The sequence below is a fragment of the Bombina bombina genome, chromosome 5, assembly GCF_027579735.1.
Source record: "Bombina bombina isolate aBomBom1 chromosome 5, aBomBom1.pri, whole genome shotgun sequence".
Lineage (NCBI taxonomy): Eukaryota > Metazoa > Chordata > Amphibia > Anura > Bombinatoridae > Bombina > Bombina bombina.
In genome coordinates, this window is record NC_069503.1 from 288,230,398 (window position 1) to 288,248,707 (window position 18,310).

The 18,310-nt window shown below is 39.2% G+C and overlaps 1 protein-coding gene across 1 annotated transcript in view; it reads left to right on the plus strand.

Annotated features, from left to right (window-relative positions):
• The window catches only part of AKAP9 (A-kinase anchoring protein 9), an 894,005-nt gene that overhangs the window by 279,385 nt on the left and 596,310 nt on the right, over window positions 1-18,310 (plus strand). Inside the window, exons 6-8 of the mRNA XM_053715709.1 lie at window positions 508-663; window positions 1,607-1,804; window positions 8,685-11,060. Of these exons, the coding sequence (XP_053571684.1) occupies window positions 508-663; window positions 1,607-1,804; window positions 8,685-11,060 (2,730 nt within the window). The remainder of the gene's footprint in view (window positions 1-507; window positions 664-1,606; window positions 1,805-8,684; window positions 11,061-18,310) is intronic.

Below are 18,310 nucleotides of genomic sequence, written 5' to 3' on the forward strand. Positions count from 1 at the left end.
TGCCTATCAAAATGTCTTAACTTTTATAGTGCTAACTTAATATAGTTCATTCTAAGTTATCAGTATGCACCCAGAATAGCAATTTAAGTATTAATGGAACATTGTAGTGCACAATTCGCATGATTGAAATAGTTAGAGCATGCCATTTTAGCACTACTGACCATGCAAGTCCATGTGTTTATCCCTAACAATGAAGTTAAACACATAGTTAAAAGTCAGTTTAGGAGCCATAGCTGTTTCTCAGCAGACATGGCCTGTGATTGGCAGGGACATGTTATTTTCCACTGATGATAGGCTCACTGCCCATATCTGCTCTGTACCAGCAGTTCTCTGTGGCTCCCAAGCAGGATTTTAATTGTGTGTTTAACCCCTTTAGTTTGCTAAAATGACATGCTGTAATGAATTAGAACATATCATTTGTGCATTACATTGTCCCTTTAAACACTGCAAACCCTTTATTTTTTATACCTTTGTTGATTGTCTATCTATATTGTTTTTATTCTGCAGCTTCAAGAGTTTGAATCGGCAATAAAACAAAGAGATGACATCATTACACAACTTACAACAAACCTCCAACTTGCCAGGAAAGAGAAGGATGAAATAATGAGAGAATTTCTTGAGCTCACTGAACAAAGCCAGAAATTGAAGATCCAGTTTCAACACGTATGTTCTCAGGCATATTGATTTAGATTTTGCAGAAGAAATGGAAGTTTATTTTTTTGTTAAAAGGAAAATAAAATTTGTAAAAAGAAAATGCCATAATGTGTTAGGTGATTTATTATTACACCATTGTTTGCAAAAATAAGATATATTTAACCACTAGAAAAGGGTTAAACGTATAGTTAAAGTGTGTTCCAGAGAAGAAGTTCATTAATGCAACCCAGCTGAACACATCTGGTTAGTCAGTGACAGGAAGCATATGTGCATAGACACCAATTACCATTTAGCTTCCAGTAGTGCATTGCGGCTTCTAAGCATATCTAGATGTTTTTCAACAATGGGTACCAAGAGACTGAAGTAAATTGTCTTTTAATGTCCCTTTAAGCGATTTGTAATGCAAACAATGTGTTATAAAGTTATTTCCTTTTTATACTGCTTGTAAGGGGGAAAGACGTCTATCATTCCCGTAACAGTTTTTCTTTAATTACCTTTATTAAAGGGACATTATATTGCAAAAATGCACACTGTAATGCATTATGTAATTTGAGTATGTAATTTAAGCACTTGCAATCCTGCAAGTCTACAGTTTTAACCCCAGCAGAGCATTGAATACATAGTTAAAGTACTACTTGGGAGATGCAAAGAACCGCTGGTCCCGGAAATGGCTGATGGCCCAATCAGCAAACGGCAGTAACACAACCCAGCTGCACGACAGCCGCTGTTGATTGGGTCACCTGCAGTGTTCGCTCAGGACTTTGCTTTTGGAAGATTGACAACCTTATTTGTTTCCTTTATAATATGTCCACTTTCATATTTTCTGTGTAACTTTGTTATATACTAATTGCACTTTTAAATACTTATTAGACTTTTTTGACTTCCATGTCACTTTGTTTTTGTCCATGATCTTTTTTTCTTTCTTCCCTGTACAAATGTGTGTTTTCTGCAGCTGCAGGCCAGTGAATCGTTAAGAAGCACCAGCCATACTAGTACAGCTACTGACCTCCTGCACTCCAAGCAGCAGATATTTACTTATCAGCAACAGCTAGAGGAGCAGGAGATTCAGCTGAAGCACTTTCAGAAACAAAATGAAGACTACCAAACTCAGATTGGATCTCTGCAGGAGAAGATCCAAAGCCTTGAACAGGTTTGAATACGTAAAAATGTTATTTAAAATATATATCAACATCATGAACAAATAGCTATTCAGTTAATCAGTGTTTATAGAAACATCTATGTATTCCCAGCATTGCATGATGATTTATAACCACATGATCGTTGATGTTATGTAGGTAGAGAGGTGGAGAACAGAGCAAGATACTTTATAAGTCATATGAAAAACTACTCCTATAATCCTTGTGCTATGATAGCTGTCCTTTACAGGGACATTAAACACTAAATACATGCTAGATAGAATGATGCATTCAAAGAAAAGATTAGTCCATGACTAACATGTAGATGTATTTTTTAAAGTTTCATTAGTTTTTTAAAAAGTGATAAAATAAGTGTACAGTTTTAGTGTCTATAAAACACTGGGAGCTGCCATGTTGTAACTTGTGTTACCTTCTCTGCTGTGACCAATTAGAGACAGTTATAAATAGGTCACTAGAGTGTGCAGCCAATGGTTGTGCTGGATTTAACAGAGTTCTGCACTTTCATTTCTAACAGGAACTGAAAAGCTCACAATTTCATAATGGAATTACAGGCAAAGAGGACAAAATAAATAATGAAAGTATATTGCAGAGTTGTTTTATTATATACAGTTTATCATTTTATATTACCATCTCAAAGTGTTTAATGTCCCTTTAAGAGTTGTGTTTATCGCAAGCTACTTGAAACCATGTGCAATAACACATAGAACTGTCACCATCCAGGCTATACTAGAGACAAGAGTTGCAGATGCTCAGTGTGTCCCCTTTTTTTTCAACAAACACAAATATGCTATAAAAACGTGAATTAAGAATGAAAAAAAGCACATGCAACAAGTATTTGAAACAAAAGGCCATTTAACAATTAATTCTAACTATTATTTACATTAGTGTCTTTACTCCCATTTTATCTATTTTGGGATAAATTGTTAATACAATTTTCTCCAACATAGGTGTGTCCGGTCCACGGCGTCATCCTTACTTGTGGGATATTCTCTTCCCCAACAGGAAATGGCAAAGAGCCCAGCAAAGCTGGTCACATGATCCCTCCTAGGCTCCGCCTACCCCAGTCATTCTCTTTGCCGTTGTACAGGCAACATCTCCACGGAGATGGCTTAGAGTTTTTTAGTGTTTAACTGTAGTTTTTATTATTCAATCAAGAGTTTGTTATTTTGAAATAGTGCTGGTATGTACTATTTACTCAGAAACAGAAAAGAGATGAAGATTTCTGTTTGTATGAGGAAAATGATTTTAGCAACCGTCACTAAAATCCATGGCTGTTCCACACAGGACTGTTGAGAGCAATTAACTTCAGTTGGGGGAACAGTGAGCAGTCTCTTGCTGCTTGAGGTATGACACATTCTAACAAGACGATGTAATGCTGGAAGCTGTCATTTTCCCTATGGGATCCGGTAAGCCATGTTTATTAAGATCGTAAATAAGGGCTTCACAAGGGCTTATTAAGACTGTAGACTTTTTCTGGGCTAAATCGATTCATTATTAACACATATTTAGCCTTGAGGAATCATTTATTCTGGGTATTTTGATATAATAATATCGGCAGGCACTGTTTTAGACACCTTATTCTCTGGGGCTTTCCCAAATCATAGGCAGAGCCTCATTTTCGCGCCGGTGTTGCGCACTTGTTTTTGAGAGGCATGACATGCAGTCGCATGTGAGAGGAGCTCTGATACTTAGAAAAGACTTTCTGAAGGCGTCATTTGGTATCGTATTCCCCTTTGGGCTTGGTTGGGTCTCAGCAAAGCAGATACCAGGGACTGTAAAGGGGTTAAAGTTAAGAACGGCTCCGGTTCCGTTATTTTAAGGGTTAAAGCTTCCAAATTTGGTGTGCAATACTTTTAAGGCTTTAAGACACTGTGGTGAAATTTTGGTGAATTTTGAGCAATTCCTTCATATTTTTTCGCAATTGCAGTAATAAAGTGTGTTCAGTTTAAAATTTAAAGTGACAGTAACGGTTTTATTTTAAAACGTTTTTTGTACTTTGTTATCAAGTTTATGCCTGTTTAACATGTCTGAACTACCAAATAGACTGTGTTCTGAATGTGGGGAAGCCAGAATTCCTATTCATTTAAATAAATGTGATTTATGTGACAATGACAATGATGCCCAAGATGATTCCTCAAGTGAGGGGAGTAAGCATGGTACTGCATCATTCCCTCCTTCGTCTACACGAGTCTTGCCCACTCAGGAGGCCCCTAGTACATCTAGCGCGCCAATACTCCTTACTATGCAACAATTAACGGCTGTAATGGATAATTCTGTCAAAAACATTTTAGCCAAAATGAACACTTATCAGCGTAAGCGCGACTGCTCTGTTTTAGATACTGAAGAGCATGACGACGCTGATAATAATGGTTCTGAAGGGCCCCTAACCCAGTCTGATGGGGCCAGGGAGGTTTTGTCTGAGGGAGAAATTACTGATTCAGGGAACATTTCTCAACAAGCTGAACCTGATGTGATTACGTTTAAATTTAAGTTGGAACATCTCCGCATTCTGCTTAAGGAGGTATTATCCACTCTGGATGATTGTGACAAGTTGGTCATTCCAGAGAAACTATGTAAAATGGACAAGTTCCTAGAGGTCCCGGGGCTCCCAGAAGCTTTTCCTATACCCAAGCGGGTGGCGGACATTGTTAATAAAGAATGGGAAAGGCCCGGTATTCCTTTCGTCCCTCCCCCCATATTTAAAAAATTGTTTCCTATGGTCGACCCCAGAAAGGACTTATGGCAGACAGTCCCCAAGGTCGAGGGAGCGGTTTCCACTTTAAACAAACGCACCACTATACCCATAGAGGATAGTTGTGCTTTCAAAGATCCTATGGATAAAAAATTAGAAGGTTTACTTAAAAAGATGTTTGTTCAGCAGGGTTACCTTCTACAACCAATTTCATGCATTGTCCCTGTAGCTACAGCCGCATGTTTCTGGTTCGATGAGCTGATAAAGGCGGTCGATAGTGATTCTCCTCCTTATGAGGAGATTATGGACAGAATCAATGCTCTCAAATTGGCTAATTCTTTCACCCTAGACGCCACTTTGCAATTGGCTAGGTTAGCGGCTAAGAATTCTGGGTTTGCTATTGTGGCGCGCAGAGCGCTTTGGTTGAAATCTTGGTCAGCTGATGCGTCTTCCAAGAACAAGCTACTTAACATTCCTTTCAAGGGGAAAACGCTGTTTGGCCCTGACTTGAAAGAGATTATCTCTGATATCACTGGGGGTAAGGGCCACGCCCTTCCTCAGGATCGGCCTTTCAAGGCAAAAAATAAACCTAATTTTCGTCCCTTTCGTAGAAATGGACCAGCCCAAAGTGCTACGTCCTCTAAGCAAGAGGGTAATACTTCTCAAGCCAAGCCAGCTTGGAGACCAATGCAAGGCTGGAACAAGGGAAAGCAGGCCAAGAAACCTGCCACTGCTACCAAGACAGCATGAAATGTTGGCCCCCGATCCGGGACCGGATCTGGTGGGGGGCAGACTCTCTCTCTTCGCTCAGGCTTGGGCAAGAGATGTTCTGGATCCTTGGGCGCTAGAAATAGTCTCCCAAGGTTATCTTCTGGAATTCAGGGGGCTTCCCCCAAGGGGGAGGTTCCACAGGTCTCAGTTGTCTTCAGACCACATAAAAAGACAGGCATTCTTACATTGTGTAGAAGACCTGTTAAAAATGGGAGTGATTCATCCTGTTCCATTAAGAGAACAAGGGATGGGGTTCTACTCCAATCTGTTCATAGTTCCCAAAAAAGAGGGAACGTTCAGACCAATCTTAGATCTCAAGATCTTAAACAAGTTTCTCAAGGTTCCATCGTTCAAGATGGAAACCATTCGAACTATTCTTCCTTCCATCCAGGAAGGTCAATTCATGACCACGGTGGATTTAAAGGATGCGTATCTACATATTCCTATCCACAAGGAACATCATCGGTTCCTAAGGTTCGCATTCCTGGACAAGCATTACCAGTTCGTGGTGCTTCCTTTCGGATTAGCCACTGCTCCAAGGATTTTCACAAAGGTACTAGGGTCCCTTCTAGCTGTGCTAAGACCAAGGGGCATTGCTGTAGTACCTTACTTGGACGACATTCTGATTCAAGCGTCGTCCCTTCCTCAAGCAAAGGCTCACACGGACATTGTCCTGGCCTTTCTCAGATCTCACGGATGGAAAGTGAACGTGGAAAAGAGTTCTCTATCTCCGTCAACAAGGGTTCCCTTCTTGGGAACAATAATAGACTCCTTAGAAATGAGGATTTTTCTGACAGAGGCCAGAAAAACAAAACTTCTAGACTCTTGTCGGATACTTCATTCCGTTCCTCTTCCTTCCATAGCGCAGTGCATGGAAGTGATCGGCTTGATGGTAGCGGCAATGGACATAGTCCCTTTTGCGCGCATTCATCTAAGACCATTACAACTGTGCATGCTCAGTCAGTGGAATGGGGACTATACAGACTTGTCTCCGAAGATACAAGTAAATCAGAGGACCAGAGACTCACTCCGTTGGTGGCTGTCCCTGGACAACCTGTCACAAGGGATGACATTCCGCAGACCGGAGTGGGTCATCGTCACGACCGACGCCAGTCTGATGGGCTGGGGCGCGGTCTGGGGATCCCTGAAAGCTCAGGGTCTTTGGTCTCGGGAAGAATCTCTTCTACCGATAAATATTCTGGAACTGAGAGCGATATTCAATGCTCTCAAGGCCTGGCCTCAGCTAGCGAGGGCCAAGTTCATACGGTTTCAATCAGACAACATGACAACTGTTGCGTACATCAACCATCAGGGGGGAACAAGGAGTTCCCTAGCGATGGAAGAAGTGACCAAAATCATTCTATGGGCGGAGTCTCACTCCTGCCACCTGTCTGCTATCCACATCCCAGGAGTGGAAAATTGGGAAGCGGATTTTCTGAGTCGTCAGACATTGCATCCGGGGGAGTGGGAACTCCATCCGGAAATCTTTGCCCAAGTCACTCAGCTGTGGGGCATTCCAGACATGGATCTGATGGCCTCTCGTCAGAACTTCAAAGTTCCTTGCTACGGGTCCAGATCCAGGGATCCCAAGGCGGCTCTAGTGGATGCACTAGTAGCACCTTGGACCTTCAAACTAGCTTATGTGTTCCCGCCGTTTCCTCTCATCCCCAGGCTGGTAGCCAGGATCCATCAGGAGAGGGCGTCGGTGATCTTGATAGCTCCTGCGTGGCCACGCAGGACTTGGTATGCAGATCTGGTGAATATGTCATCGGCTCCACCTTGGAAGCTACCTTTGAGACGAGACCTTCTTGTTCAGGGTCCGTTCGAACATCCGAATCTGGTTTCACTCCAGCTGACTGCTTGGAGATTGAACGCTTGATCTTATCGAAGCGAGGGTTCTCAGATTCTGTTATCGATACTCTTGTTCAGGCCAGAAAGCCTGTAACTAGAAAGATTTACCACAAAATTTGGAAAAAATATATCTGTTGGTGTGAATCTAAAGGATTCCCTTGGGACAAGGTTAAGATTCCTAAGATTCTATCCTTCCTTCAAGAAGGATTGGAAAAAGGATTATCTGCTAGTTCCCTGAAGGGACAGATTTCTGCCTTGTCTGTGTTACTTCACAAAAAGCTGGCAGCTGTGCCAGATGTTCAAGCCTTTGTTCAGGCTCTGGTTAGAATTAAGCCTGTTTACAAGCCTTTGACTCCTCCTTGGAGTCTCAACTTAGTTCTTTCAGTTCTTCAGGGGGTTCCGTTTGAACCCTTACATTCCGTTGATATTAAGTTATTATCTTGGAAAGTTTTGTTTTTAGTTGCAATTTCTTCTGCTAGAAGAGTTTCAGAGTTATCTGCTCTGCAGTGTTCTCCTCCTTATCTGGTGTTCCATGCAGATAAGGTGGTTTTACGTACTAAACCTGGTTTTCTTCCAAAAGTTGTTTCTAACAAAAACATTAACCAGGAGATTATCGTACCTTCTCTGTGTCCGAAACCAGTTTCAAAGAAGGAACGTTTGTTGCACAATTTGGATGTTGTTCGCGCTCTAAAATTCTATTTAGATGCTACAAAGGATTTTAGACAAACATCTTCCTTGTTTGTTGTTTATTCCGGTAAAAGGAGAGGTCAAAAAGCAACTTCTACCTCTCTATCTTTTTGGATTAAAAGCATCATCAGATTGGCTTACGAGACTGCCGGACGGCAGCCTCCCGAAAGAATCACGGCTCATTCCACTAGGGCTGTGGCTTCCACATGGGCCTTCAAGAACGAGGCTTCTGTTGATCAGATATGTAGGGCAGCGACTTGGTCTTCACTGCACACTTTTACCAAATTTTACAAGTTTGATACTTTTGCTTCTTCTGAGGCTATTTTTGGGAGAAAGGTTTTGCAAGCCGTGGTGCCTTCCATTTAGGTGACCTGATTTGCTCCCTCCCTTCATCCGTGTCCTCAAGCTTTGGTATTGGTTCCCACAAGTAAGGATGACGCCGTGGACCGGACACACCTATGTTGGAGAAAACAGAATTTATGTTTACCTGATAAATTACTTTCTCCAACGGTGTGTCCGGCCCACGGCCCGCCCTGGTTTTTTTAATCAGGTCTGATAATTTATTTTCTTTAACTACAGTCACCACGGTACCATATGGTTTCTCCTATGCAAATATTCCTCCTTAACGTCGGTCGAATGACTGGGGTAGGCGGAGCCTAGGAGGGATCATGTGACCAGCTTTGCTGGGCTCTTTGCCATTTCCTGTTGGGGAAGAGAATATCCCACAAGTAAGGATGACGCCGTGGACCGGACACACCGTTGGAGAAAGTAATTTATCAGGTAAACATAAATTCTGTTTTTTTTCAGAAAATTCCTTGTATCGCCTGTCAAATTTTTGTTGCTAATTTTTGATTCAGTATGCTTTTCTACAGGTGTATCAGAGCAAATTTGAAGTTACTTATGAAGGAAAATTACACGAAAAAGATGTAACTATTGATGACTTGAAAACAGCACTAAATAATGAAGAAAGCATTTCATTTCGGCTAAAGGAAAAAAATGGTGTAGCTGAAAAATTAATAGAGGATTTGAGAGAACAGTTAACACTAAAGAACAGTGAAATAAATGGCCTTGCGGATGAGCTGAGTAATTCTAAACAAAAAGAGAGAATGTCTTCTGAAGAAATAAAACAGTTAATGGGCATTGTAGAAGACTTTCAGAAAAAGCATTACAAAGGTACTCAGTCTGAAGCTGACCTTGTTCAAAGAATGGAATTAGAAACCCAAAACAAATTGCAACAGCTTCAGGCAGAATTAGATGAGATGTATGGACAGCAGATTGTACAGATGAAGCAAGAGTTAATCAGGCAGCATACATTAGAGATTGAAAAGCTTATTTTACAGCACAAAGCAGAAGTGGAAAGCATCTCTATTCAGACAATAAATAGTATAACCAATGAGCAAATTGATGTACTTCATTCTGCAATTAATGAATTAAATATTAAGCTGCAAGATTCTAACGAGCAGAGAAACAAGACAGAGAAAGAGTTTTCTCAACAACTTGAGATCGCTTCATCTGAAAAATCACGTCTACAACATCAGATTGAGGAATTGCTTCAGGATCTGGGCTTTGCAAGAGAACAGATTCAAAAAGCTAAGCAGAGTATAGCAGAAAAAGAAACCAAACTCAGTGAAACAAGTAGCTTGCATGTTACAATTGAAGAACTCAAAAGTCAGTTATCGTTAGCAGCTGAATTTACCAAAGAATTAGAATCAAAACATGACTCTGAAGTCACAAATTATAAAATTAAACTTGATATGTTAGAAAGAGAAAAAGATGCTGTTTTGGACCGAATGGCTGAGTCTCTAGAAGCAGAGTTAGAAAAACTTAGAACACACTTTTTGTTCAGTCAAGAAGAGGAACTCTCAAAGCTTAGAGATGACTTAACTCTAGAGCACAGAACAAACATTGAAAATCTAAAAGATAATCTAGATGTGCAATATAAAACACAGATCGAAAGAGTAAAGAATGACATGAGTCAAACAATTAATGCTATGCAGTCTGAGAAAGATGACTTAATAACCAAACAGAATCATTTAATGCTGGAAATTTCAAAGCTTAAAGACTTATTGCAGTCCATGAATGACTCCAAATCTGAAGAAATGATTATCAAAATTAATGAGCTTCAAAAGGAAGTAGACTCTCTTAGAAAAGATGAAAAGGAAAAGGGAACCATAGAACAAGAAGCCCAAACGCTGCAACTCAGAATTGAATTGCTTGAAAATGAAGTAAAAGATAAAGAGACTCTTAATCAAAGGGTTAGTGCTTTAGAAACAGACAACAGACTTCTTAAAGATGAAAACAATTCTTTGCACATCATGCTAAAAAAAGAGGCTAAATCTGAGAATCCAGAGTTAAATAAAGAAGTTGAAAAACTGACCATGGAAAATATGCAGCTTCGAAATCTAGAACTTCAGTTAAAAGAAGAAATAGAAAGACAGAAGAATACATTTTCCTTTGCAGAAAAGAATTTTGAAGTCAACTACCAGGAATTACAAGAGGAAAATGCATGCCTTTTAAAGCTAAAAGAGCAATTAGAAGATAATATAAACAAACAAGAAGAAAAATACAAAGTGAAACTCCATGTTCTTCAAGAAGAGCTTGCAATATTAAAAAACAATTCTGCAGAAGAAAAGGTTTCACTGAAGGACTCCAAGTCTGACGCCTCCAGTATAGCTAAACTTGTTAAAGCAGACACATTTGAAGGAGTAGATGTAGTTGAGAAAGATACAACAGAACTTATGGAAAAATTAGAGATTGCTCAACGTGATAAAGAAGAATTAGCTTTTAAATTGTCTGATCTCTCTGTACAGTTGCAGTTGAAGCAAACTGAAATTATTCAGTTAAAAGAAGAAGTGAAATGCTTATGCCAAGAAAGAGATGATGCTTTGTCTGGTCGCCAAAAACTGGCAGGAGTAACAAATGTGAAGCGGATGTCAAGTGTACAAGATGGCCAAGAATACTCTGTAAATAATGAACTTTTAATATCAAATGATAAAACACCAGAGTGGTCCATGTCTACAGCAAAAGAAGATTTGAATTATAGAGCAGAAGAGTTATCTCCAAATAAAACAATGCACAGCTGTGGTTTGGAACAAGGAATACAAAATACAAGGGAAGACAGAGAGTTCCTTTTACAGAGATTGAATGAGTTAACCATGAAATTAGAAAATGAATCTGTGTGTTTGTTAAAAGCACAAAATGAAAACACAGATCTTCAAAGTAAACTTACTACTCTTTATGAGAAGCAGGTAGGTCTTCAATATTTATGATACTAAGTTTCATGTTAAGTTTATTTTTTAAAGTGTCAATATCTTTTACTTAAAAATGATCAAAGGTAATGTGTGTGACAGTGTAGAACAGAGTCTACAAATAACTGTCTACATCTTGAGAGGGTACCTGCACTCTTAGGTAAAGCCACCCGTTGTGGTTGGAAGACTTGCAGATAACTACTGACTGCTCAAAAATATGTACTGATAAAGTTTCTAGGAATTGCATGCACACATATATATATATATATATATATATATATATATATATATATATATATATATATATATATATAGACATACAAAATCCTTATTAAGTGTTTTTAAGGTCTATGTAGTCAGTGATATTCAAACGTATTGCATGAGATCTAGACAAGCGTCATGATTTAATTATCTCTTTGTGTGTGGCATAATTTAAATACCTAATACTGATTAATTTACCTGTATTCAGAAAAAAACTGTATTCTGCCTTTTTGTTTAATGTAGTTTAGAAGGAATGAATTATCCTATCCAGTTATTCTACAAAAAGAAAATGTGTTCTATGAGTAAATTTTGACAAGTTTATTTGTCACACCACGGGGAGGACCTTTTAGGTATCAAAGGGAATTGGTAGGAATGAGAAAACCAAGCCATTTTTTGGAGGTTAAAGTTAATCACTTTAGGAAAATAGATCATCCAGGCATCTATATGAGTTTAATGTATTAGCATGTGGGTTTGCCAGAAGTGGAACTTTGTGTTCCTTTGTCTGATTTCAAACCTTAAAGTGTCATTAAACCTAAAATATAATGTTATATAATTCTGCATATAATTCTGCACATAGTGCAGAATTATATAACATTATATTAGTGTTATCGTTATAAAACCTTAGATTTCCTTTGAATTTTTTTCAAATATGTCAGTTTTTCAGACCCGCTCTCTGTGCTCTTCTGAGCGGGTCTGTTTTTATTACACAGCGCATCGGGCCAGCTGTATAGTCACAGCCCGGCCCAACCGCGCCATGACACTAAGTGCAGCTCGCTCCTACTCTGTCTGACAGCAGGAGCGAGCTGCACCTAGTGTTATGGCGCGGTCGGGCCGTGCTGTGACTATACAGCTGGCCCGATGCGCTGTGTAATAAAAACAGACCCGCTCAGAAGAGCACAGAGAGCGGGTCTGAAAAACTGACATATTTGAAAAAAATTCAAAGGAAATCTAAGGTTTTATAATGATAACACTAATATAATGTTATATAATTCTGCATTATGTGCAGAATTATATAACATTATTTTTTAGGTTTACTGTCCCTTTAAATTATCTACCCAGTGAAATATGTGCAAAAGACTGTGTTGCCATCGAGTTAATAGTGAAATATATTTTCCAACAGCAGTAAAACCCTTTAGATTCCAAGGTACCCAATGCTAAAAAGAGGTGCAGGCTCAGTGTGCAAGCTTCCTTGTAGTCTAATGCTCAATTGAGTTGCTAGTTAATTTCCCTGTACAGCACATTCTTTTGCTTTTGCAGTTGTTTAACATTTGTTTTACTGCTTGACAGTATACATTACACAGATATACTTTTCTTTCATGTAATTAGCAAGAGTCCATGAGCTAGTGACGTATGGGATATACATTCCTACCAGGAGGGGCAAAGTTTCCCAAACCTTGAAATGCCTATAAATACACCCCTCACCACACCCACAAATCAGTTTTACAAACTTTGCCTCCTATGGAGGTGGTGAAGTAAGTTTGTGCTAGATTCTACGTTGATATGCGCTCCGCAGCAGGTTGGAGCCCGGTTTTCCTCTCAGCGTGCAGTGAATGTCAGAGGGATGTGAGGAGAGTATTGCCTATTTGAATGCAATGATCTCCTTCTACGGGGTCTATTTCATAGGTTCTCTGTTATCGGTCGTAGAGATTCATCTCTTACCTCCCTTTTCAGATCGACGATATACTCTTATATATATACCATTACCTCTGCTGATTTTCGTTTCAGTACTGGTTTGGCTTTCTACAAACATGTAGATGAGTGTCCTGGGGTAAGTAAGTCTTATTTTCTGTGACACTCTAAGCTATGGTTGGGCACTTTTTTATAAAGTTCTAAATATATGTATTCAAACATTTATTTGCCTTGACTCAGGATGTTCAACATTCCTTATTTTCAGACAGTCAGTTTCATATTTGGGATAATGCATTTGAATCAATCATTTTTTCTTACCTTAAAAAATTTGACTTTTTCCCTGTGGGCTGTTTGGCTCGCGGGGGCTGAAAATGCTTCATTTTATTGCGTCATTCCTGGCGCGGACTTTTTTGGCGCAAAATTTTTTTTCTATTTCCGGCGTCATACGTGTCGCCGGAAGTTGCGTCATTTTTGATGTTTTTTTGCGTCAAAAGTGTCGGCGTTCCGGATGTGGCGTCATTTTTGGCGCCAAAAGCATTTAGGCGCCAAATAATGTGGGCGTCTTATTTGGCTCTAAAAAAATATGGGCGTCACTTTTGTCTCCACATTATTTAAGTCTCATTATTTATTGCTTCTGGTTGCTAGAAGCTTGTTCACTGGCATTTTTTTCCCATTCCTGAAACTGTCATTTAAGGAATTTGATCAATTTTGCTTTATATGTTGTTTTTTCTATTACATATCGCAAGATGTTCCACGTTGCAACTGAGTCAGAAGATACTTCAGGAAAATCGCTGCCCGGTGCTGGAGCTACCAAAGCTAAGTGTATCACTTTTGGTATCTGTTCCTTCAGCTGTTGTTTGTATTAAATGTTATGACAAACTTGTTAATGCAGATAAAATTTCCTTTAGTACTGTTACATTACCTGTTGCTGTTCCGTCAACATCTAATACTCAGAGTGTTCCTGATAACATAAGAGATTTTGTTTCTAAATCCATTAAGAAGGCTATGTCTGTTATTTCTCCTTCTAGTATACATAAAAGTCTTTTAAAACTTCTCTTTTTTCAGATGAATTTTTAAATGAACATCATCATTCTGATACTGATAATGGTTCTTCTGGTTCAGAGGTTTCTGTCTCAGAGGTTGATGCTGATAAATCTTTGTATTTGTTCAAGATGGAATTTATTCGTTCTTTATTTAAAGAAGTATTAATTGCATTAGAAATAGAGGATTCTGGTCCTCTTGATACTAAAACTAAACGTTTAAATAAGGTTTTTAAATCTCCTGTAGTTATTCCAGAAGTGTTTCCTGTCCCTGATGCTATTTCTGAAGTAATTTCCAGGGAATGGAATAATTTGGGTAATTCATTTACTCCTTTTAAAACGTTTTAAGCAATTATATCCTGTGCCATCTGACAGATTAGAGTTTGGGACAAAATCCCTAAGGTTAATGGGGCTGTCTCTACTCCTGCTATATTTTTAGCGGATGTTGCTGCAGCTTCAACTTTTTGGTTAGAAGCTTTAGCGCAACAAGTAACAGATCATAATTCTCATAGCATTATTATTCTATAACATGATAATTATTTTATTTGTGATGCCATCTTTGATATCATTAGAATTGATGTCAGGTATATGTCTCTAACTATTTTAGCTAGAAGAGCTTTATGGCTTAAAACTTGGAATGCTGATATGTCTTCTAAGTCAACTTTGCTATCCCTTTCTTTCCAGGGTAATAAATTATTTGGTTCTCAGTTGGATTCTTTTATCTCAACTGTTACTGGAATGAAGGGAACTTTTTTACCACAGGGTAAAAAATCTGAGGTAAATTTAGGTCTAATAATTGTTTTCGTTCCTTTCATCACAACAAGGAACAAAAGCCTGATCCTTCATCCTCAGGAGCGGTATCAGTTTGGAAACCTTCTTCACTTTGAAATATATCCAAGCCTTATAGAAACCCAAAGCCAGCTCCTAAGTCCCCATGAAGGTGCGGCCCTCATTCCAGCTCAGCTGGTATGGGGCAGTTTACGTTCTTTTCAAAGAAATTTGGATCAATTCCGTTCACAATCTCTGGTTTCAGAACATTGTTTCAGAAGGGTACAGAATTGGCTTCAAGTTAAGGCCTCCTGCAAAGAGATTTGTTTCTTTCCTGTGTCCCAGTAAACCCAGCAAAGGCTCAAGCATTTCTGAAATGTGTTTCAGATCTAGAGTTGGCTGGAGTAATTATGCCAGTTCCAGTTCTGGAACAGGGGCTGGGATTTTATTCTATCTCTTCATTGTAGCAAAGAAGGTCAATTCCTTCAGACCAGTTCCGGATCTATCAATATTGAATCGTTATGTAAGGATACCAACATTCAAGATGGTAGCTGTAAGGACTATCCTGCCTTTTGTTCAGCAAGGGCATTATATGTCTACAATAGATTTACAGGATGCATATCTGCATATTCCGATTCATCCAGATCACTTTTCGTTTCTGAGATTCTCTTTTTTAGACAAGCATTACCAGTTTTGTGGCTCTACCGTTTGACTTAGCATCAGCTCCAAGAATTTTTACAAAGGTTCTCGGTGCCCTTCTGTCTGTATTCAGAGAACAGGGTATTGGTATTTCCTTATTTGGACGATATCTTGGTACTTGCTCAGTCTTCACATTTAACAGAATCTCATACGAATCGACTTGTGTTGTTTCTTCAAGATCATGGTTGGAGGATCAATTTACCAAAAAGTTCATTGATTCCTCAGACAAGGGTAACCTTTTTAGGTTTCCAGGTAGATTCAGTGTCTATGACTCTGTCTTTGTCAGACAAGAGAAGTCTAACATTGATATCAGCTTGTCAAAACCTTCAGTCACAATCATTCCCTTTGGTAGCCTTATGCATGGAAATTTTAGGTCTTATGACTGCTGCATCGGACGCGATCTCCTTTGCTCATTTTCACATGCGACCTCTTCAGCTCTGTATGCTGAACCAATGGTGCAGGGATTACACAAAGATATCTCAATTAATATCTTTAAAACCGATTGTACGACACTCTCTGACGTGGTGGACAGTTCACCATCGTTTAGTTCAGGGGGCTTCTTTTGTTCTTCCGACCTGGACTGTAATTTCAACAGATGCAAGTCTTACAGGTTGGGGAGCTGTGCGGGGGTCTCTGACGGCACAAGGGGTTTGGGAATCTCAGGAGGTGAGATTACCGATCAATATTTTGGAACTCCGTGCAATTTCCAGAGCTCTTCAGTCTTGGCCTCTTCTGAAGAGAGAGTCGTTCATTTGTTTTCAGACAGACAATGTCACAACTGTGGCATACATCAATCATCAAGGAGGGACTCACAGTCCTCTGGCTATGAAAGAAGTATCTTGAATTCTGGTTTGGGCGAAATCCAGCTCCTGTCTAATTCCTGCGGTTCATTTCCCAGGTATAGACAATTAGGAAGCGGATTATCTCAGTCGTCAAACGTTGTATCCGGGCGAATGGTCTCTTCATCCAGAGGTATTTATTCAGATTGTTCAAATGTGGGAACTTCCAGAAATAGATCTGATGGTTTCTCATCTAAACAAGAAACTTCCCAGGTGTCTGTTCAGACCCCGGGATCCTCAGGCGGAGGCAGTGAATGCATTATCACTTCCTTGGAAGTATCATCCTGCCCTATATCTCTCCGCCTCTAGTTTCTTCTTCCAAGAGTAATCTCCAAGATTCTGAAGGAATGCTCGTTTGTTCTGCTGGTAGCTCCAGCATGGACGGATTCTTTTTCGGATGGCCTCTTGCCAACCGTGGGCTCTTCCGTTAAGACCAGACCTTCTGTCGCAAGGTCCTTTTTTCCATCAGGATCTCAAATCTTTAAATTTAAGGGTATGGAGATTGAACGCTTGATTCTTGGTCAAAGAGGTTTCTCTGACTCTGTGATTAATACTATGTTACAGGCTCGTAAATCTGTATCTAGAGAGATATATTATAGAGTCTGGAAGACTTATATTTCTTAGTGTCTTCTCATCATTTTTCCTGGCATTCTTTTAGAATTCCGAGAATTTTTTTACAGTTTCTTCAGGATGGTTTAGATAAAGGTTTTTCCGCAAGTTCCTTGAAAGGACAAATCTCTGCCATTTCTGTTTTTTTTCACAGAAAGATTGCTAATCTTCCTGATATTCATTGTTTTGTACAAGACTTGGTTCGTATAAAACCTGTCATTCAGTCAATTTCTCCTCCTTGGAGTTTGAATTTGGTTCTGGGGGCTCTTCTAGCTCCTCCTTTTGAACCCATGCATTCATTTGGACATTAAACTTCTTTCTTGGAAAGTTTTGTTTCTTTTGGCCATCTCTTCTGCCAGAAGAGTCTCTGAATTATCTGCTCTTTCTTGTGAGTCTCCTTTTCTGAAATTTCATCAGGATAAGGCGGTGTTGCGAACTTCTTTTGAATTTTTTCCTAAAGGTTGTGTATTCTAACAACATTAGTAGAGAAATTGTGGTTCCTTCATTATGTCCTAATCCTAAGAATTCTAAGGAGAAATCATTGCATTCTTTGGATGTTGTTAGAGCTTTGTAATATTATGTTGAAGCTACTAAGTCTTTCCGAAAGACTTCTAGTCTATTTTTCATCTTTTCTGGTTCTAGAAAAAGCCAGAAAGCTTCTGCCATTTCTTTGGCATCTTGGTTGAAATCTTTAATTCATCATGCCTATGTCGAGTCGGGTAAAACTCCGCCTCAAAGGATTACAGCTCATTCTACTAGGTCAGTTTCTACTTCCTGGGCATTTAGGAATGAAGCTTCGGTTGATCAGATTTGCAAAGCAGCAACTTGGTCCTCTTTGCATACTTTTACTAAATTCTACCATTTTGATGTGTTTTCTTCTTCTGAAGCAGTTTTTGGTAGAAAAGTACTTCAGGCAGCGGTTTCAGTTTGAATCTTCTGCTTATGTTTTCATTAAACTTTATTTTGGGTGTGGATTATTTTCAGCAGGAATTGGCTGTCTTTATTTTATCCCTCCCCCTCTAGTGACTCTTGCGTGGAAAGATCCACATCTTGGGTAGTCATTATCCCATACGTCACTAGCTCATGGACTCTTGCTAATTACATGAAAGAAAACATAATTTATGTAAGATCTTACCTGATAAATTCATTTCTTTCATATTAGCAAGAGTCCATGAGGCCCACCCTTTTTGTGGTGGTTATGATTTTTTTTGTATAAAGCACAATTATTCCAATTCCTTATTTTATATGCTTTCGCACTTTTTTCTTATCACCCCACTTCTTGGCTATTCGTTAAACTGATTTGTGGGTGTGGTGAGGGGTGTATTTATAGGCATTTTAAGGTTTGGGAAACTTTGCCCCTCCTGGTAGGAATGTATATCCCATACGTCACTAGCTCATGGACTCT